Source organism: Anguilla anguilla, chromosome 7, assembly GCF_013347855.1.
Source record: "Anguilla anguilla isolate fAngAng1 chromosome 7, fAngAng1.pri, whole genome shotgun sequence".
Lineage (NCBI taxonomy): Eukaryota > Metazoa > Chordata > Actinopteri > Anguilliformes > Anguillidae > Anguilla > Anguilla anguilla.
The window spans coordinates 20,084,409-20,105,173 of NC_049207.1; the positions used below are offsets into that span (position 1 = coordinate 20,084,409).

Consider the following 20,765-nt stretch of genomic DNA (forward strand, 5'->3'; position numbering starts at 1 on the left):
CAAAGAGCAGGAGTGACAGACATGATGTAAACCTTACACTCGAATCGTATAGACTAAAGGAAGGACAGGGCACAGAGATTTAATCTAGCTGAAAAACACTACCTCCAACTCCAATTGAGGCTTCTGGGGCAAATGTGCAGATGGATTGAGATCATTTTCATTTTATAGCCTATATTTTGTGCCAGCTGTGTTGCGTGGGTTTAGGAAAACAGTTGAGGCTGCAGTGTTGGTGTTGTTCATCACTTAAATGGCTCGTCGCTGTTTCAGAAGCCATTTAAACCATGCAGTCAGAATTGTTTGGCTGCTGGATTGGTATTGTTCACTGGTTCAATTTTGACATCAAACTGAGCCTCCGGAACTGTGTATACTGAAACAGTTTGACATCATGTTAGTTTGTTGGGCTTCCTATGAATTTGAACCTTCACAAGACTGTTAAAAGTTGCACCAAAGTAAAATGTCATAGCTCCTGAATACAGCTTTTATTGGCAAATATCAAATAGCCCATTTCACTGCATATTCATTTAATGAATGCTTGCTTTAATATTTCACTAATATCTACAATATTACATATTCATGAACATTCTGTACTTTGAAAATTGAGGCACTGGTCATTTTTGTGGTCATTTCAGCCTATATTTGGCAAATTATCTTACAAACTAAATTGATTGGTTTCGCATACAGCTTTGTATGGAAAAAACAATTAACATTTACGATCTCCGAAACAAAGAAAGCCTACAACGGTTAACGAACATGCTTTTTAATTGTAATATACCAGATATTCTCAAAAAAAATCCCAAGCCTGTCCTGTGATACTTCCATGTTCTAGTGCTACACTTGTGAGACGAGATTGGTGGACCCTGCACTCCTGCATAAATGGCTCCTAAAATATCATTGAGAAAATTCAGCGCCATAGCTACTTGCCGTAGGAGTGGGCGTCCAGCAAAGAACACAGCAACAGCACATCGCATAATGGTCAAGGAGGCGACAAAGAACCCAGAGGTAACAGCTAAGGATGTGCAGGTAGCTTTCAATCCATCGAAAGCTGTTTTTTGCAATCCGTTGAGCAAATTTGCATGTTTGAATGGCCAAGTCAGTGTCCTGACCTTATGAATGCAGGTTAAATTAGAAGTAACTGCATGATCAGTTACAGTTGTATTAATTATATTAAAACATTTGTACACACAGTAAGGGCAGCACTACAAAAAGATTAATATATAAAACAAACTTGACTCTAAGGTCAACTTATCAAGGTTTCTGTTTGAATGCAGAAGCTCCATATTTGAGATTAACCATGACAAATATGTTTTGCTTGAATATACTCTGAGGTGTAAGGCCAGAAATTAGATTATATTCACGCTAAATTAAATGACGGAAAGAAAAGAAATACAAACCATCTCGATTGTGAGGTTTGAGCTCTGCAGATTCTTCTCCAGAGTGACACTGTACTCCAAAACACGGCACAGAACGTGTCTGAGAAAAAATAGCATTAATGAGACTATAAATGTAAATGTAAACCAGATGTGACAGAATGTTACCAATTGACAAATAAAGTTTGACATGTCTTGCAATGGCATACAAATACATAATAGATAGGAAAAAATAAAACAACTTTACAACCACACATTAGAGCACCTTGGAGCATCCATGGAACCCCGCCTTAATTACGTCATGAGATCATATTGACCACCCATCACACTTCAGGAAGTGAAACTATTAAATCTTAGAGAGTTCAATAAGTAACTTAGTGTTTTCGGTTGTGATTTTTTTAAAGCCAAATCATTGAACCATTTATTTCCAACATTTTAAAGGTTAAACAACTCAAAATGAGTTGGACGTAAGGTATATGCTTGTATGTCTAAAACAACTAGGCTTTCCTATTGTAAATGCACACTTACCTTTTTTGTTTGACAAAATTCAGACGAGGGAAGTATTTCTGACCATGTACAGTTTAGCTTTCGTGTGGTTGCTATGCCAATCTCTGCCACTTCTGATTGAGGGAGCCATGTAGCATCCTCAAAACTACTTAAACGACCGAGATGTTTTTCCTTGAGGTTAGCAGAATCCCACGCACAATCTGAGATTTCAGTTACATTATTGTATTCTTCTGTTCTGAATGAATAGGAATGGGGCCTGTTTTCGCATGTAAAAATAGGATCGAATAAAATGCTTACAGTGACCTGCACGGCGAAAAAAATGCACTTCAGCATTCGTAAAAACCGTTAACCTTCATAAACTGGAATGAATCCGTGTATGAAACATAACTAACTAGCTAACGGTTTGTAAACAGTTATGCGTGTACTGAATTAGAATCATGCATATTCTTAGCCTATACCAGTAATTATCACTACAAATGTTCTTTATCTTAAAACAACAATGCGCAAAGATGCATATCCCTAAAGTAACTATCACGTTTAAATTATTCAATTTCAAATTAGCTAAAATGTTAAATAAATATATTGCGTATTTGTTTCAAATACGAAAACAATAGGCCTACGCTCAAAACTCACGTTTGCGTTTACAAGACGAGCTGCGTTAAGTGTTTTCCATTTCCCCAAACTTTACAAACTTTTATGTCCCGCCCTCACTCAGATTCTATTGGTTCTGGTTCGTCACTCGCTCAGAAATTACGAGATTCTATTGGTTTTCAATACTGTCTGTAATGACTTCTGGATTGTGGAAAATCCTTTGGCTTCTTGATTTGGTAATTGTAGTTTCAGGAGGATTTGTGGAAGAAATAACAGTCCTGTCAATTTGTTTCGTGTAGTATTTGGATATAGCTAGATCGTTTTCTTAAATAACATTTTTATGTTGGCATTATATAACTTAATGAATGACTTCTACAACATAGCTATTTTAGAATAAGTAACTAGTTGAATTGGTCTTTATAAGAGAGTCATAACTCGAGGATGGAAAGGGCTGCCTACGTATTGGCTACTGTAACAGTTTTCCAAATAATAATGCCTGCTGAAAAATGTTGCGTATAAACACGGGAAATATATAGTCATGCCAGATGTGGACAGTATTTCAGAATGCTCCGGTGAGGTAGTGATCGAAATTTCCGAATCCTTACAACTTTTTCCAGGATTGCTGGCGGTAGCCATTGTGTTCGGAGTGTTTTTCGGAATTTTCGCTGCAGCGCTGCTGTACGTGTTTTTCTTGAAGCCTGTACTTTTGAATCGAAAGGTAGGCTTTGCGGCTGTTACGTGTTTTACGTAGTGATCCACATGTAAACAAAGATTTTCTTAATGCAGTCTTTTTATGGAAATAATTTGAGGTCGTCATAGATATAGCGTAACACAAACACGAGAGGGTCTTTTTGATCTTCCTTTTCAGCGCGAATTGGCATTAGAAAATTATCTATTAAAATCCATGTACAGTGATGTTATATAGTAACGGAGGGGGATGTATTCGGCATTGCGTTTCCAATCAGTTGAAACGCAACTTTTATTAATCTAATAAGAAGCAGTACTGCGATAATTTTGAAACTTCCTGAAATATAGGCTACCAAATAGTTGTCACTGTGAAACAGTTTGCACCATCCATTAAAAGGATTTTATTGGTGTTTAGCCGTTCAGGTTCCGGATCAGAACCGGAAAAATGCTGTAGGCCTACCAGCAATACATCTAAAACACATACTTATTTCAATTTTAGTGCACGTGTCCATTGTTTTTTCCAATATAAAATCACAATGTATATAGCCTGCATAAGTGTCCCTATGCACCCAGAAATAAATACCGACTGCGTTAAATATTGATTTCATTATCAAGGCACTATCTGCAGACACGTTTTTCTCATAAACCTGATTGAGCATACATCCTCAGTTAAATAACTAGATTCAGTTTCTTAAGATAAATGTGGATTTTGAATGAAAGTCATATACTACATGTAACTATTCAGTAATGCTAGTTCAGCGTGATTGGCTGTACAGTTGCATATCATGTGAGCATTTGTTTGAATGTAGTTTCAGGGCTATGACACCAGAAAGCTGTTTGAGGCGGATGACTTGGACCAAGAGGACAATAAAAGTGATTCTGTGAGCGTTGGAAAGAAGGCAGGCCAGAGCACAGCACTGAATGAAAGGGTATGTCATTTAGTGGCATTTCACAACCAGTGTGCTCTGGATGTGGAGCAACACCCTCTTTCTTGTGTTATATCACACTAGGAATGAGTCTTGAGCAGACCTGCTGGAGACCACACTGTGCCTCCATGCCACAGAGAAGCTGCCAACTCTACATTAACACACTGCTAAAAGATTACTAACCCTGTAAGAGCCTCACATTGCAGTGCTACCGAGTTTAGTCCTTGTGACATAGCACTGCCTGTGTAATAAGTGAATACTGTACCAACAGCTAATCATTAGTTTACTAAAAATCAAGATCACCCTTTTGCTATAAAGACAGCTTTAATCACATCAGTTTAAGTGGTAGCTTAGGGCCCCTAGCTTTCACTTTGTTTCAATTTCAGAGCAATTTCTTAAGATAACATTTTCTATGGAAGGTGCTTTATAAGAGCTGTATAACTCCTTCATAAGCGGTACCTAGTACCTTCATAAGAACTCAGTAAACATTCGTGGATGTATATGTCAATAACTAAGTGTAAGGTTTTTTATATCACCACTGATGAAGAAAGTGACATTACCATGACATAAGACGCGACACCGTATTTCTATTTGCATTTATAATTTTAATGCTTATTAAGGTTGTGCTTAAGGGGGAGTCATATAGCTCTTGTGAAGGGTGGTTTATAAAAAAAGTGCTACCTTTCTGGGTTCAGAGGGTTCAAAATGGAATTTAAGTCGGGGGACTGCAATGCTCAGCTCACAACCCTAATTTTTGCCTTCTCAAAGTACTGCCAGCACAGTGGTCACTGCCGTTATCCTGCAGCAAAATGCTCTGCCAGAGCCTTAAGAAAATTTAGATGCAATTACTGTGCAATTCAGGTCAAAATGCAGTGAGTAATTACTTCGGAATTCCAGGATATCATCATTTACCATATTTTCTCTTCCGCTGTCATAAGGAAAGAAAACAGCTGCCAATGAACAGTGATGTTGCTGCGTTTGCATTGAAGGCCAAGGTTGTTTACCCAATCAACCAGCGATACAGAGTAAGTCCATTTTTAAAAATATATTATGCAGAATTGCCCACCCCATGTCCTGGGGGGAAAGTGGTGGTGGGGTGGGGGCGTTCGTTCTGAAAGATTTTTAGTTCTCTTAAAATTTTTAATACCACCTACGTTCGCTGTACTACAAAGGCACACCAGATATTGGGATAAAATCCCACAAAAGCACCAACCAGCAAAATTTTGTGAAGTTCACTCAAATTCTGTATGAAGTTTTTGATCTGTGGACCTCCCCTGGACCTACTCCGCACAATCTATTTCGTCATGTCCACCCCTTTTCCCTTGCTGTCCACCTTTCTCAGTTTTGCACAAAACCATACTTGATGATAGAGATTTTAACCAAACTGTAGTCACACATGACTGGGCTGTTCGCTACTGAACAGGCTCTTGGATCGGTCAAGACCGAGCAGATGGCGGTGAGTGCCCCGGTATATTTGCTTGGGCGATTTCTATCCTGCAGCTGCTTTCAGAAACGCAGTCATAACCCCCTAGACAGGTGAGCATAACAGCTGAGCAAAACCTTTCTTCAGCAGCTTCCTCTAAAGCACATGCAATTCTCAGTGTAAAATAAACTGAACTTTTACTCAACTTGTATGGAGTGCACGTACGCTCATATAAACTCCGCTAACGTTGGTTTAGCATTGAGAATTTTGCCTAGGAGAGATGGTTGCTGGTTGATGGTTGCTGAACCGTTGTTTCTGTGTTCGTCATTAGCCTCTGGCAGATGGAGCCTCCAATCCCTCTCTCCATGAGAACTCCAGGCTGGCCATGCTCCCCAACCCGGAGTCATCCTCCTCCTCCAGCCTGGACTCACTCAGCCAGGAAAATGACGAGGACAGCAGCCAGTTTGTCACCTCGTCCCCGATCCCCAACACCTTCCAGAACGAGAGGTTCATCAGAGTCAGCCATTTCCCTGAGACGTTTACTTGTGCAGGGTGAGTTCGGACACGTACAGCCACCTTTAAACAGGGTAGGAAACTTTGGGCATCACAGAACTGTGTACACACCCTTTAAATATAACTGCCACGGGATAGTACACATTGCATTTAAGCAAAGTATGTATCAACTGCATTCAAACATGGCCATTAGGGGACTGTACACACTACTGTGTAGGTGATGGACACTGGAAATACCACCTTAAAGCGTGCAACAATTCTACCAAACACCACTGCAGTCAACACAGTTCTTCAAACACAAAACATCAAACATGGCCAATGAAGAAGCACTGACAGCAGCTGTAAAATGGCTGACACAAATCCTCTAACACTACCTTCAAATATTGTTTCTCCCCTCGATCTAGTGACAGCCTGAAACTGCTTGAATTTTAAGATAAGCATTTCTTTACACATATCCTTTTGAACTCAGCATAATGTTCTAGTACTATTCTTTGAGATTTAGCTTGGAATTTTTGAGAATTCTCCTGGAATAACTTAATTTCAAATCTCAACTGATTAAAATAGACTTAATGTAATCACATTTGTTTCCTTTGGTTTTCTGTGCATGATATAACGCTTTAAAAAGATCACTTGATTACACGGGAGTCTTTGGCCATGAGAAGAAAATATTCTTGTTTTCAGTTTCCCAAATCTGCCATTTTCAGCCTTTTGCCTGCAAAGGAGTGCTGATTGGCAAAGGAAAGTTCAGAAGATGAATGAGGTCATTAGTGAACTTTTTTTGTTTTCCACACTTGTACTTATACCCATGTCTTGTTTGAAATAGCTGTTCAATTTGCTTTCTCTGTCCTGTGGAAAGGACACATTTAGAATTCCCCTCTCAGTGGTTCAGCCTGTCTGCTTTTACCAAAACAGTCATTCATCAGTTTTACTGCGAGCATTCAATGAATTCAATCTTGACAGTACAGATTCGGTTTGGCAGCTTGGTTAAGAAATGTAGCTTGTAACTACCTTGCAGTTTTATCTCTGTGAAACTGGCCTGTCTGCTTACAGTATTACTGTAAGTCCAGTCTGTGCCTGCTATTGTATCCCTGAGAAAGGTGCTCACTTCAGTAAATATCCATGAGTTTTCAGGGTAACATGTAAAGCAAACACTATGTAGTCAAGTTAACTGGGATAAGGGATTCTGCCAAAATGAATGGAAATAAGTATCAGGGTGTAGCAGATGCATGCAATACACAAACACACACACACACACACACACACTGCTGACTACCCTTGTCTTTTGTGTTTTCATTCTGTGATGAATGCATTGTTCCTTTACCTTATTTTCGGGGATTTGCTGTTGTAGGTTCGAGGGCCGGATCAGTCTCTACTGTTTGGGTCTCCAAAACTTCCAGCATCTGTGTTCCAACCTGCAGGAAGAGAAGCATGTGGTGGGTGTGACATCACTTATTTATCTATGAAAGGAATTTCTCAGCCTGAAACCAGGCGTAGTGACATGGTAGAAATTACAGGAATGTTATGTTCTCAACAGGAAAATCCTCACTTACCCATCCATCAGCCCAGTTCAATTATATATCAGAGCAGCACTTAAGCATCCTCACATTAACTACATTTTACACAGTGAAAATTGAAGGTCAGTACAATAGGAGCTCAGTAAGTGATCTGGGTTACCTTGAATTGTGTTTTTGAACTGAGCTTTCTTCAAAATAACCTTAACAGAAGAATATGTGCCTTGAGCATTTCATTTAAAGAGGCGTTTTTATTCATCATTTTACGACTGCAGTTGAAGATCATTCATATGAGACCTTGCAACCCTACAAGTACAGGGTTAGGATACATAGTACTATTTAAACTAGGGCTGCAATAAGTGAAGCATCCAAGGTAATACCATGTGTTGCAGGTATTATTTAGTATGTGACACATCTTCTCTTCTCCAGTTCTTTCTCCAGATTCTCAGAATTCTTTTCGATGAGTGTTTTCGCAAGGAGAAAATTGACTCTGCTTTCTACAGTAAAGTTCTTCTGATACAAGAAAGGGTATGTGACACATTTTTATAGTGTGCATTTATTTATTGTAGGCATATTGGCCTGTATGACTAGTAGTTTACTTAGAACAGTTGAATATTTAACTCACTATATTCAGTTTAAATTGGTTAAATGCTAACTCAGAGACAGAATGTGTGTTGCCTAAGCAGTGTGCTTGGTCTTATGTTCATATTTGCCTACAGGAACTGCAGGACTTGAAGAAAGAGCTATCAGTGAAGCTGTTTAACTCTGAGAGAAAGGAGGACCCAAATTCAATCTACTGCACTCTGGAAGAGATTGAAAGAGCTGGGAAGGATAGACTTGAGCACGGACTTCAAATGGTTTGAGCTGCTATACACACATAACAAAATGTGGACTAGGTAGAAAGATAGATCTTGTTGACAGTGAGATTTAATGTTTTTAATAAAAGTTGTGTCGCACTCATACTACCATGTGTCATAACATGCATCGCAGCCAAACAGCACAGCACAACTCGGGTCTGATAGCATAGCGCGCAGTGTAGTATTAATTTAATATTGTGGTGTTCGGCAGATAACATTGGCTCATACTGTCTTATGAACGTGAGGTGCAGGAGCGTCCAAATCTGTCTTCTCGTAATCACATTCCTGGATTTCCTGCTGACTGATGAGTACGAATAGGAAAGCGGAACAGCGGCGAAGGATTCAGTGTGTGCAGTCTCTGGTCTCTTCCCTCACACGCAGAGGTTTCAAAAATGAGAAAATGCACCTTATCAGATGGCAGCCTGCAACACCCACGGGAGATCGTTTGTATACCGGCAGGGATAAACACTAAAAGAAAGCGACATTATTCCGAACCCTCCTCTGAAGCGCTTTGCTCGTTTCTGCCTCAGCGCGTGCGGTGCGCCGTACGTCTTAATTGTTGATTTAACGGGCGTAATGAAAGCGCAGTTAGCTTGCGATACTGGCGCAGCTGCTCCTCTCACTCAGCCTTGTTCTCGTTGCGAAAACTGAATGCTGGCTGATGAACAATGTGACAGCCCGTCTGCTCACAATACATTGGTCTCGACAGACGTGGGGGGTTTGTGAATTAAAGTGGGGTTGTGGATGCAGGCAGAAATGATACATAGTTGTGCAGATGGATGGTTGTTACAAAACAGCATTAGGCCCATGTGTAGCATTGCGACTCTCTCCCGAGGTGTTGGGATTCAGCAGACGTCTGGAGATGGTATCATTTTTTTTCATAACAGATATAACGGTAGATAGATAGACACGTGGATATGTTGTAGCAGGGGTCTGAAAACTCTGCTGCTGGAGACCTGCGGGGTTCACTGGGTTTTGTTTTCCCCTTGGTAACCAAGTAACGGGAGATATCTGTGAAATGAACTCCTTCAAACGGTCAATTAAGTGCTGAGTAGCGACAACAAAAGCAAGTTTACTCTATGGCTGTCCAGAACCGGGGTTGCTAACCCTTGTTCACAGTGTGGCATAGACCAGAAGAGGTGTGAAATAGTTTGTGTAGGTAGATAGTGATGCTTTGACGAGTGAATGTTGCATGGTTTCCTATTGACAGGTGGATGTGTTAAATCATATTTTCTGTTCATAGGTGTGAATGTTGAACTCTGCGCTTCTCCCTGTACAGGTGATGGGGTTCAGCAGGCAGGTGGAGAGGCTTTGCCTCCACCTGCGCAGCAGACCCGGCGCGCTCTCGGGGGAGGTGGTGCGGGAAACGACCCGTAGCCTCATCCACAGCCTCCTGCAGGTGGAGACTCAGCTGGCTGAGCTCCAGATTTCTGATACCAGGGTAAGAGAGACAGAGGAGAGAATATGGAGCTTTATTAGCCCTTTGAAGGGCAGGTATTTTGTGATGTTTTTTTTTTCTTCAAAATTCAGTGTTCTGGAACCCGTAGTAATTGCGTTCAGTTACCCGTAGTAATTGTTACATCGGCATTTGAATGTTCCGGTAAGAACATTCTAATCACAAATTTGTGATCTTGCACCTTAAAGAGTTAAATAAGTGCTGAGGGACGTTTCCCTGAACATTAAGAAGAGTTCCATTAGTGTATTAAGAATAAACAACTGCCAAGGATAATGTGATGTTAAAATATTATATTTTTAATTTCATCTTATGTTCTTAGGAGACAAAAAGCCTTAACTTCTTGCATTTGTGCAACATAGAACATTTTGCATTTTTGAAGCAAGATCCGTTGCGGGTTCAGGATAGGAGTTGGAAGCCAGAACGTGTGGCGAGTGGTCTCTGGTGTGCGTCTCTCTGCAGAACACTCAGGAGAAGTTCCTGTGGTGGGAGGAGCTGAGGGCGTGGCTCCAGTCCCGGCCCGCCCTGCTCAGGCAGGAGGCCGTGTGCAGGCTGAGGCTCGTGGCCAAGGCCCTGGAGCAGCTGACCAGCGACGGCCAGCTCAGCTTCAGCCACATGGAGAGGATGCTGTCTGAGCTCCAGAGCGCTCTGAAAGAGGAGCTGCAGCACTGCGGCGAGGGTGAGGGGCGGGGCAGAGAGGGGGCGGGAGGCGGTACGGCAGGGGTGCTCAAATCTGGCCCTCAAGGCCAGTAGTACTGATTCTTTTCTGTCTGATAGTTAATTGATGAATTAATGGCACTGATAGGCCAGAGATTTAACTCACCTGGTGTCCCAGGTTTAAATCAGTCCTGATTTGAGGAAAGTAATGAAAACCAGCAGTATTAGTGGCCTAGAGGGCAGGATTTGAGTATCTCTGTGGTATAGAGTGTTATAGAGGAGAGTGGGGCATATAGGGTGTTATAGAGGAGAGTGGGGCATATAGAGTGTTATAGAGGAGAGTGGGGCATATAGAGTGTTATAGAGGAGAGGGGCATATAGGGTGTTAGAAGGGGAAAAATATATGATCAAACAGAGGAAGGAGTGCATAGTATGACAGCGTGGTGGACATGTATAGGGTTAAAGACAGGAGGGAGCAGAGAGAATAGTGTGTAGTGCTGTCAACAGGGTGAGAGGGATTAGACTGTAATGTATTTTGCAGTGTAGCTAGGACTGTTCTGACCACTGATCCGAACTGCTGCTCTGGCCACTGTTCCACACCCCTATCGTGATTACAGCTCAACATGGCTCTACAGATGTACACTGTGGTTCGTTACTGAGCGATGCAGACGAACGCACAGCCATTTTCATTTTTCCCAATTAATCCCAGGCCCGCTAAAATCAGAAAGAACAGATTGTACTGTGAAATTGTATTTTTCCCTTGCAGTTTTACTTGTCAGATTGCATTACATGACAAGGCATTGTTTATCTCCTTTGTGCCGTGCGCAGAATGCATGAAGCAGACAAAGGAGCTGGTTAGCGAGATGTACAGGAAGGCCGATGTGAAGAAGAAGAAGCTAATGAAGAGCCAGGCTAAAGAGAGAGGCCGCGCTCTGGACAATGCACAGCATCTTAGGGACCCTCCGGAGTTTGTGAAGGTCTCTGTTTTCCTCTCAGTGCTGTAGTTTTCAACTGTCATCAATTACAGAGCATAGTAATCTGTGGATAGGAGTCCTAAAAAGAGAAGTTCCATTGAAATATGGATTCCTTCCATGGGCACCCAAGCCCTTCATTGTCTGGTATAGCCTTTGGTAGAAACACAGTTAAAAGCTAGTTATCTCCCAATACTGTATCTCTGTGAGAAGGGGGAAGGAGTATGATATTTTCCCTTAGTCTCTCTCCCCTGTCTCTATCTCATTCCATCTCCCCCCCCCCCCTCTCTCTCTCTCTCTCTCTCTCTCTCTGAAGGTGTACTATGAGGTTCTGGAGAAACAGAAGAAGCAGAGCAGTGATCTGGAGGAGCAGCAGGAATGGAGTGTGACGGAGGCTGTGTGTGAGCTGTGGAAGGTGAACAGCGGAGTGTGTGTGCGTCTGTGTACGTGTGTGTGTACGTGTGTGTGTGTGTCTGTGTGTGTGTATGTGTGTGTGTACGTGTGTGTGCGTGCGTGTGTGTGTGCTTGTGTGTGTGTGTGTGTGTCTGTGTGTGTGCATGTGTGTGTACGTGTGTGTGCGTGCGTGTGTGTGTGCTTGTGTGTGTGTGTGTGTGTGTGTTTCTGTGTTTGTGTCTGTGTGTAAAATGCATCAGAAATAGAGTTTAAAAGGCCGATCTCAGCTATGAAATTGGCTGCCTGAACTAAAGCCGACCTTTAACAGTCTGCGCTTTCTCTCCACTGTGCTGTGAGATGGGTGTAATTGAAGTGAGATGTGAGCCGTGGGTGGTGGGAAGGGGGGGAGGGGGAAAGCATTTCACCGCTGGCTTTCTCCAGAGGGTCCACTCCTCCTGGTCGGAGAAGCTGGCGGACCGGGTCAAGGACCTGTTCCTGACCGCGCTGCCCGCGCAGACGCAGCTGACCGCGGACGGGTGCGACCGGCTGAGGCGGGAGGCCGACCGCGACCTGAGCGCTCAGCTGCAGAGAGAGGAGACCGCGGCCAAACAGAACCTGCAGGCGCTGCAGGAGCAGCTGGACCTGGACAGACAGGTAGACAGATGAGGATGAGAGGGAGCAGGACAAATTGATAAATGGAACTTTCCTTTTGCTTCGCCATTGTGATAACACGTTGTTACACCTACGCCTACATCTACTTACACATCAGCACCGTTGCACACACACACACGGTATTCTATATAACACCAGGCGAGTTTAGATTAGTGTACAGTAGTGGTTTGAGCCAGTTAACAGAGGGAATGATGAATGAATCCCTTGATATTTATAATGGATGGATCTTAATATTGGCTTGCAGTAAATAAGCATATTCTGTGTGTGTACCTGTGTATATCAGGGCTGTCCAGCCCTGTTGCTGGAGATCTACCATCGTATCGGTTTTCATTTCAACCATAATTTGGCACACTTGATTCTACTAATTAGCAGCTCAACAAGATCTCTAGCTGTTGAAAGAGGTGTGCTTTTTAGGGCTGGATTGAAAGCCTACAGGACAGTAGTTCTCCAGGAACAGGGTTGGGCAGCCCTGGCATACATATTCTTCATGCATTTCTTCTTTCTGTAGGTATGGCTGGAAGAGGAAGCACTGGTCACAGCCAGTCTGAGGCATATGTGTGATCAACAGCTGAAAATCCTCAGGGGGATGTCAGTGAAGCAGAAAGACTTGCAGGAAAGGTCAGCGGTACCTGATGAGTACATAAACAGAATAACAGCGCTTGTGGTCTTCCCCCAAAGAGACCTGGAGACCTCTGCTGGACAGATAGTGGAACTGCATGTTAAAATTACTTGGATGAAAGGATATAGATTACATTGAGTGAAAACTTAGATGGATGAATTGATTGATCCTGTTGTATCTCTCTGTAGTGTGGATAGCCTAATGGAGGAGAAACATCGCCTCCTCCTGGCAGCAGTGCAGAGGCTGTTTATGGCTCGTCATTTCACCCTGAGGGCCCTGAAGGAGATGAGGCTTTCCAGGCTGAAGATGCCCTCCCTCAGCGACTCAAAGGTGGTGGAGCTGGAGGACTGCAGCAAGACCCAGCACACTCCTAGCCTGAGTCCCAGAGCTATTCATAAGGTACTGTACCAGCTAGCATACTCCTAGCCTGACTCCCAGTGCTATTCATAAGGTACTGTACCAGCTAGCATACTCCTAGCCTGACTCCCAGTGCTATTCATAAGGTACTGTGCTAGCCAACACACTCCTAGCCTGACTCCCAGAGCTATTTATAAGGTACTGTACCAGCTAGTACACTCCTAGCTTGAATCCCTTAGCTATTCATAAGGTTCTGTACCAGCCAACACACTCCTAGCCTGACTCCTAGTGCTATTCTTAAGGTACTGTACCAGCTAGCACACTCTTAGCCTGACTCCCAGTGCTATTCTTAAGGTACTGTATCAGCTAGCCTAATATGGAATTTAATTTTCCTCCTCCTGTATCCCATGTTCCTGCAGGACTGTCCTGCCAGTGAGGCTGAAAGGCGCCTGGGGCCAGAGGCTCATCTCATTGGTCAGGGCTTTCAGCAGGAGTTCCTCTCAGAGCTGGACACTGGGGCGGAGCTTCTGCAGGAACACGCCCAGCTTCTGATGGGCCACACCCTCGCCCACAGTATTCATCGGCAGGGCGACATGCAGCCTTCCACTCAGCCCCACCCACACGACAGCAGGAAGGTAATAAGGGAAAAAACTCAGTGCTAATGGTTTGGAACCCTGCATGAAAAAAGAGTGTAATAAAGCTATGTATTTTACACAAAACAGAGTGACAGTACTGAGTAATGTTTGCAATTTTATTATCAAGCCATTTCACACTGTTTTTAGTCAGTGAGTATATTGGATGCTCTGGAGCATTTCTGTACAATTGAAATCAAATGCATGAAGTTTTGCATTAAATTCATAATTTACATTCTAAATGTTTATAATATGTATCACGCTGCAGCTATCACAATGTTGTTTTTTCCTTACAGTTCTCCATGACAGGAACGTCCCATTTGCTCATTAAACTTTGTATCTTAATTATGTGAATAAACACCTCATTTGGATTAATAATGGTATCACCTGCTAATATGTGGTCACATTTGTTTCTCATTTAAAGACACAGAGAATGCTAGGCGATGGTGCTCTTCTCCAGGTGTTAAGTGGAAAAATTGTGATCGCTGGCTTTGTTTTTTCCAGAAGTATGTCTGTTTTGAGACAAGGAATTTATCGATTCCTGTTGTGTTGTCATGAGCACAGAATGCTGAACAGTAGTAGCGCTAACGGCATCGTCTCCCTGCAGCTCCCCCTGGTGGAGGCGGCCTCAGAAAGCGTGTATGTGACGCGAGGGTCCGTCAGTGCCCTCATCCAGGACTACTACACCCAGATCCAGGGCATCACCAAGGCCCAGCAGCAGGACCCTCAGCTCAACCTGGAGAGCACTGGAGGTGATTTAGGATCAGCATTGTAACTGATCTGGGATCAGTTATGCTGTAGTACTTATCAGAGCATTGTAACTGGACTGGGATGAAATGTGATCTAGTCCTTATCAGAACATTTGAACTGATCTGGGATTAGTTATGCTTTAGTCCTTATCAGAGCTTTGGAACTGATCTGGGATCAGTTACACTTTAGTCATTGTCAGGGCATTGGAGCTGATCTGTGATCAGTGTTATTATAGCACTTCACAGTGGAAGAATTATGTAGTTAATAAGGAGCTTCTTAGGGTTACATTTATTTGCAGTTCCCACAAAGGGCATTGCTGTTGCAGCCTTAGCCGTGGTACCTCAGATTACCCAAGATTGCTTCTGTGAATATCCAGGGGGTCTGCAAAGCAAATAAATAATGTAGTATAAGAGGAGAGATGCAGTCATTGAAGGTGAACATACACTGATGTTTCATCCATTTTAATCACAAAGTTCCACACTAGATTTTTTCCAGTTGTTTTATCAAACAACTCTGCAAGAAGCAAGCCAGCATTACTGACACAGATAACCAAGGGTGGCAGCGCTAGTGTGTAACTGTCACGGTGCATAAGTGTGAGCTGCTGCTGTAGGTTTTGGTGAGTAGGTGATGTTTCTCTGTCTCCTCAGGAGAGTGCGACAGGGCGGGTGGGCGGAGCCTGCTGTACAGAGCCCTGCAGAAGGAACTGGCCAATTGGGAGAGGAAGCCCACATCCAGGGAGTTTCACCAGAGGTACCAGGGTCTCATAACATCCGTCTATGCAGGCGACTGTTCCCATCAGCCAGAATCCAATTTTATCTGTGGAAACCTCTTACTGCTTTATTTTGTTATATATTATAATATAGCCACACAGCCCTTCTGCCATCATTAAGTATTCACACGTAGCCCGGACAGTTACTTTTAGAATTATAAACAAAAATAGCATTAGCTTACATAGGCTGTGTTATTTACCAACTGTATTTGCAGTATATAACTAAACTGTTACCTAAACTGTCTAAAGCTTGAATGAGTATAAACGACAGTTTATTCCAAATCTGAAAGGGTTGAAATGCAGAAGAGGAAGATCCTGGCCCAGTACGATGTTGATCTCGAGGCAGCATATGAAACACTGAGGAAGAGGAAGTCTGACCTTCACCGCGAGCAAGAGAATCTTGAACTACAGCTTCAGGTAAAGCACCAAGCTAGAAGGTCCATTACACACCTGCAAATTAGTGGACCTTGAAACGTTTAACTCAGAGCCAAGAACAGCTCTGTTGGCGAATAAAAGAAAAGAAAAGGTCTCCGGCTTCATTACAGTCCCCCCCCGAACTGAGGGAGTCTGTAACCTCTTAACCTGGTGCGATGGCTTTTATTCTTCCCTGGATTACGGCTGAGAGCTGAAGGAGTCGAGCTGAGCGGCTTCACTTTAGCTGCACGGGTCACTCCTACCCCGTCATTGTTCACCGATCGCGCTGCCTCCTTCTTCCTTCACGCTCCAGGAGGGCTTTGATTCGCCCTTTGATACGACCGGTTCCCGTGGATCTGGCCGGGCGCAGCGAGCCGGTTGGCTCGTGCTTTCGGGGGCCGTTGACTAATTGCCAATGCGCTGGAACCTGAAGTTTGACGAGGGACATAAATCACAGAACCCCGTCTCTGCCTGTCCCTGGCTCAGTCACCTTAATCGTTTGGCCTGTTCATTGTTCTGTTTTTTGACAGGGTGGGAGGTTTCCAATTTTGTCTCTCATATGGAATCATTAGTTTACTGTACTATTCAGGGCTCTGCACATTTTCCTAAGTTGATAAATGTTGGAACGTACTAATGAATTCCAATTTAGTAGATGTGTTCCTAAATTATTTTTCCAGTTTTTTTTCCAGCATACAACACACAATTTTCAGGAGCAAATGCTTCTAAAATGGGAGGACTGTAGATCCTTGTTATTCTCTCACATCACTGGTACACTGCTCAAGTAATTGCACTGAATTGCACACATTTCTATGATATACGCGCCTATGAACCCATGACCATTTTCATAACTACACACTATACAGCACTACTGGAGAGCTGTTGCCAATGACAGACGCATCTCTGTCTGATGACAACTAGTTACCTGTAGGTGACCAATATTTGGCTAGGAGGTGCTTATTCAGCAGTAAAGGAACCAAGTCCTTGTTCAACCAATGATATGATCCTTATTAAAATGTCTGATCGTATAGGGCACAGTCTGAGCCAATGGCTGAGTATTTTTCTTCTGACCGAGCCAATCAGAAGCCTGCCAGTCTATTTTTGATTCTAGGAGCCAGTCTCCTGGTTCGAGGCTGCGATTCCTGTCGATGGCTTAGGGTTTTTAGTTCCAGACTGAAGCGTTGAAATGGGTTCTTCTTCCTTCAGGAAGCAGAGGAAGCCTTCATGAATCGACTGGCAACTCTGGCCAGAGTGCCCCTGGCCAGCAGGGAGTCCGAACACGCGGACAGCCAGACAGGTTAGGAGCTTCAGCTGAAGCAGCCTTACTCATGGTTATTACTATCCAATATGGCTGTCTAACTGATATTATATTATTTCTGTCTGAAATGTTTGTCTGTCTCTGCAGCCGAGGAAGCTCAGGATGAATGTAAGAGGAACACTGGGGTCAGTAAAGAGAGCGACTGTGTCCCCCAAAGCCCTGGAAATCCCAGGTACTCATCAATCAAAAACCTACTTTCTACTTAGTAACTACAACCCTGCAGCTTACCAGTTACTCACATACAACTCCCACACTACACAGCAGGCTCTGATAGTATTCCCCAGGGTCATGGGACACATGCAGACTTTTCCACTGCCACTGCTGAGCCTGAGAAGGGATATTTCTCATTGTTCTCTTCTTCCCACTCTCGCTCACTCTCTCCCTCTCCAGACATGAGCAAGGATATTTCCTGGAAGAGACCGGGAAAAGAAAGAAGAGGAAAGAAATGCGAGATTGATCACTGTATCACGCAGCAGGCCTGTAAATAAAGAGCTGTGATATTGGTACAGGGGGTTCAAACTCCTTTTTCTTATACGAACACAAGGGTCAGGTGAGGTGCTGTGGCATGAAACATTTGTTTGTTTTTATTTATTGGTTTGCACGTGTACGAAGGCCCTTTCCAGGTAAGAGAAAGGAGGGAGGCCTTTTCATACACTCAGCTTAAGTGCTGTGCTCTGCAGACTTTCAAAGGACACCACATTTTTTAAAGAAAAAAAACCCTCTCTCCTTATTTTAAAACCATGTTTTTAAGAGACATTTTCCAAATAACATGGAGAAAGCCAGGAAAACATCAGGCACTTGGAAGTGGTCTGAAGATTAGGTTGCTGTGGGACTGTTTCCTACAGCTGAAGTGACTCCACCCGCTCCTCAGTTTGGATTTGGAAGTTGCCTTCCAGGTTTTATGTGTTACATTCTGCATATACACACATTTGTTAGTCCTTTCATCTTTGGTCGGAGACCATCCTGGCAGACATCTTCGGGGGTCTAAATGTTAACAACAGCAAGTTTTTCACTATACATGTTTACTGTCGGACCTTTCCCGCTTAGTGAAGGAAAAAGACTGTGGGTCTGTCCTTGTCCTTGTGCTGCTAATGTGTCTCCACTGCTGCTATGTGCCATAATATCAGAAACTAGGTATTACGTCAGCACGCTTTCACATAATGGCATCAGTTAAAATACCATTATGAAGTACCATGTATTTGAGGTTAATATTTAGCGTATCGTGGGCTGCTGCCTGTAAGCAGTGGTTTCCGCTTTGAGAAGTCCATAATGGCCGTGCAGTAAAACTTCCCTTTGACAGTGCAATGAAAAACTGTGCTGTTGCAGATGATTACAAATACATCAGCAGTGGCTGACGACGTACAAATAGAGTAGGCAGGGAGCGCACTTTTGATTAATGATGCTGAAATGGGTTTGGACTGTTTTTTTCTTGGAACCAGGCAGGCCAAATGATGCTCACCCATTAGCAGCTAATTCCTTTTTGTTAGATTGCCTTTAATGAACTGCCTTCGCATTGCACTGCGGTTCACATTAAATCTTTGTAGACACAAATGAAAGATGACTGGTTTTTAAGTAAAAACAAATCGACCCGCTTATTTTGCTTTAATAAAGCGTTTTAACATGTGGTTGACGTGCACATTTTCATCTTTTATTTAAGAAATCACCAGAGCTGTCTTTCTACTTAATGATGTTCCAAACAGTTGGTTTTGGTTAGATTTGGCCTATGTCTCTTGACTTTTTTTTCTTATTTCTCAGCCTCATAACGCATTCTGCTTTCATTGGTACAACTCATGTTGACAAATGCCAATAACAGACTACAAAGGCAATCGAAAGGCTAGAATCAAAACCGAATACTGAAAGCTCTCTTACATCTGCACTAAGGAAGCAATTGAACACACTTGACTAATCAGAAAAAACAGCCATTTGTCCCAAGCATTATAATACCCTGAAACATGGGGGACTATTTAAAAAAGGGTTGTAATTTCTACATGATGGAACAAAATGTGTAAATAAAAGCTGAGAATGTGAGCTTCAACCACGTGTGAATTGCGGAGTACAGAGCCAAATCAATAAAAATATGTCTTTGTCCCAAACGTTTTTGTTACAATATTATTGAATTTTAAGTGCAAAAAAGAAATGCATTGTACACAGTAAAGTGATGGCAGATCCTTACTTCAACTGGAAGGATTATTAATCACAGAAGACACAAACAGGTTCAGCCTTCATGTTTTCCATGTCTACCACCACGTACATATAAATAGAACACCGCAGTGTATTGAATAACGTAATGCTTATTATGGTGGGAAAATGCTTTAATTACTGCTAGAGATTTTTAAAATTTATTTTGGCATCACATCAGTTGATTTTTGAATGCATCAGTATCCATTATCAGCCTTTTCTTGAAGGAAACTCCTGCGATATGTCACTGTGGTACTGACTCGGGATCAAAAGGGAAATTTGCTGGCTTTTCAAAAAATGAATTCCTGAGGTATTCTTTGTTGATCAGGAACTTCTGTTCTGTCTGATGTGGCCATAGTTTGGGAACGCCTGGATAAAATCAGGAAAACAATCCCGGATGTATTTGTTTTTATGAGTCTGGAACTCCTTGAGAACTGCTCTGTAATCTTTACTTTGGAAGAGTGATCACATAAAATAACAAGTAGCTTTGAACAATGATATGCTTTACTTTAGCATATCATTACTTTAGCATGCTCAAATAAATACGGCAGATAAAGATGGTCTGCATTAATAATTGATGACAATATCTTTGAGTCAATTCTGCCAATTTGATATGACATGGTAGTAATGTATAGCCCGTGTTTGTAATGTGAATATTTCAGGTTTGGTTCCCTGGTGGAGTCTTGCAGATTTCATCTGGGTTAACATGGATTATATTAGCAAATGCCTAGCAGTCTAAACATATTATATGCAGGTTACCCTGAATAAGAACTTCTGAGCAAACAATGAATGATGACACAACTGGTGGCAGGACCTCTCGCTGTACAACAGTGACCCCCTCTGGCCAATTAGGTGCACACAGTCTGCTTGCAAAAGCTACACAAAATCTCAGAAGACTCAAATGTAGTGAGTGACAGTGGAGTGAGAAGAAGCAGTGGCCTGACATTGTGTTTTGGAGCAGAGAGAATGTTTGTCTGTGCTCTTGCTAAGGAGAATATCTTATGCAGTGAAGAGTATAAATTATACAAATTGTGGATTTGCATCAGAATATATTTTAATAATCCTTGTAATATGTTGAACAGGAAGCCTGCCAAAAAAACTGAATATAAAAGTAATTACCTCAAGGAGTATGTTCTCAAATGAGTTTAAACTCTTCCAATAGCGCCCCCTGAAGGCCCAGAGGAACAGCGACACACCCAACGC

At 42.6% G+C, this 20,765-nt stretch overlaps 2 protein-coding genes across 6 annotated transcripts in view; one reads left to right on the top strand and one right to left on the bottom strand.

The window, feature by feature from the left end:
* LOC118232166 (limbin-like) overlaps positions 1 to 2,551 on the bottom strand; it is a 71,930-nt gene extending 69,379 nt beyond the window's left edge. For all 4 annotated transcript variants that reach the window (XM_035426843.1, XM_035426842.1, XM_035426841.1 and 1 more), the window contains exons 1-2: positions 1,896 to 2,551; positions 1,392 to 1,470 (exon numbers count right to left, since the gene is read on the bottom strand). In XM_035426843.1, coding sequence (XP_035282734.1) covers positions 1,392 to 1,470; positions 1,896 to 2,207 — 391 coding nt within the window. In that variant the 5' untranslated portion in view covers positions 2,208 to 2,551. The remainder of the gene's footprint in view (positions 1 to 1,391; positions 1,471 to 1,895) is intronic.
* Positions 2,552 to 2,689: 138 nt separating this feature from the next.
* LOC118230995 (ellis-van Creveld syndrome protein) lies at positions 2,690 to 19,471 on the top strand. 2 transcript variants are annotated; one of them, XM_035424358.1, is made up of 22 exons: positions 2,690 to 3,183; positions 3,962 to 4,081; positions 5,017 to 5,103; positions 5,833 to 6,053; positions 7,363 to 7,447; positions 7,955 to 8,053; positions 8,245 to 8,382; positions 9,662 to 9,823; positions 10,298 to 10,514; positions 11,321 to 11,469; positions 11,780 to 11,878; positions 12,298 to 12,510; positions 13,037 to 13,146; positions 13,336 to 13,546; positions 13,924 to 14,139; positions 14,744 to 14,888; positions 15,534 to 15,636; positions 15,946 to 16,072; positions 17,273 to 17,363; positions 17,472 to 17,556; positions 17,775 to 17,889; positions 18,138 to 19,471. In XM_035424358.1, the coding sequence occupies exons 1-21, from the start codon at positions 3,004 to 3,006 to the stop codon at positions 17,839 to 17,841; spliced, it is 2,925 nt and encodes a 974-aa protein (XP_035280249.1). In that variant the 5' UTR covers positions 2,690 to 3,003; the 3' UTR covers positions 17,842 to 17,889; positions 18,138 to 19,471. The 2 variants fall into 2 exon arrangements, with proteins under 2 accessions (XP_035280249.1, XP_035280248.1); XM_035424357.1 differs by having other exon boundaries at positions 17,775 to 19,471.
* The last annotated feature ends 1,294 nt before the right edge of the window (positions 19,472 to 20,765 follow it).

Excerpts from the sequence above, each read along its gene's own strand:
- LOC118230995 (XM_035424357.1), top strand. The coding sequence starts at position 3,004 with ATGCCAGATGTGGACAGTATTTCAGAATGCTCCGGTGAGGTAGTGATC. Across the intron at positions 13,547-13,923 it reads GTCCCAGAGCTATTCATAAG|GACTGTCCTGCCAGTGAGGC; the intron begins GTACTGTACCAG and ends ATGTTCCTGCAG. Across the intron at positions 17,364-17,471 it reads ACACGCGGACAGCCAGACAG|CCGAGGAAGCTCAGGATGAA; the intron begins GTTAGGAGCTTC and ends CTGTCTCTGCAG.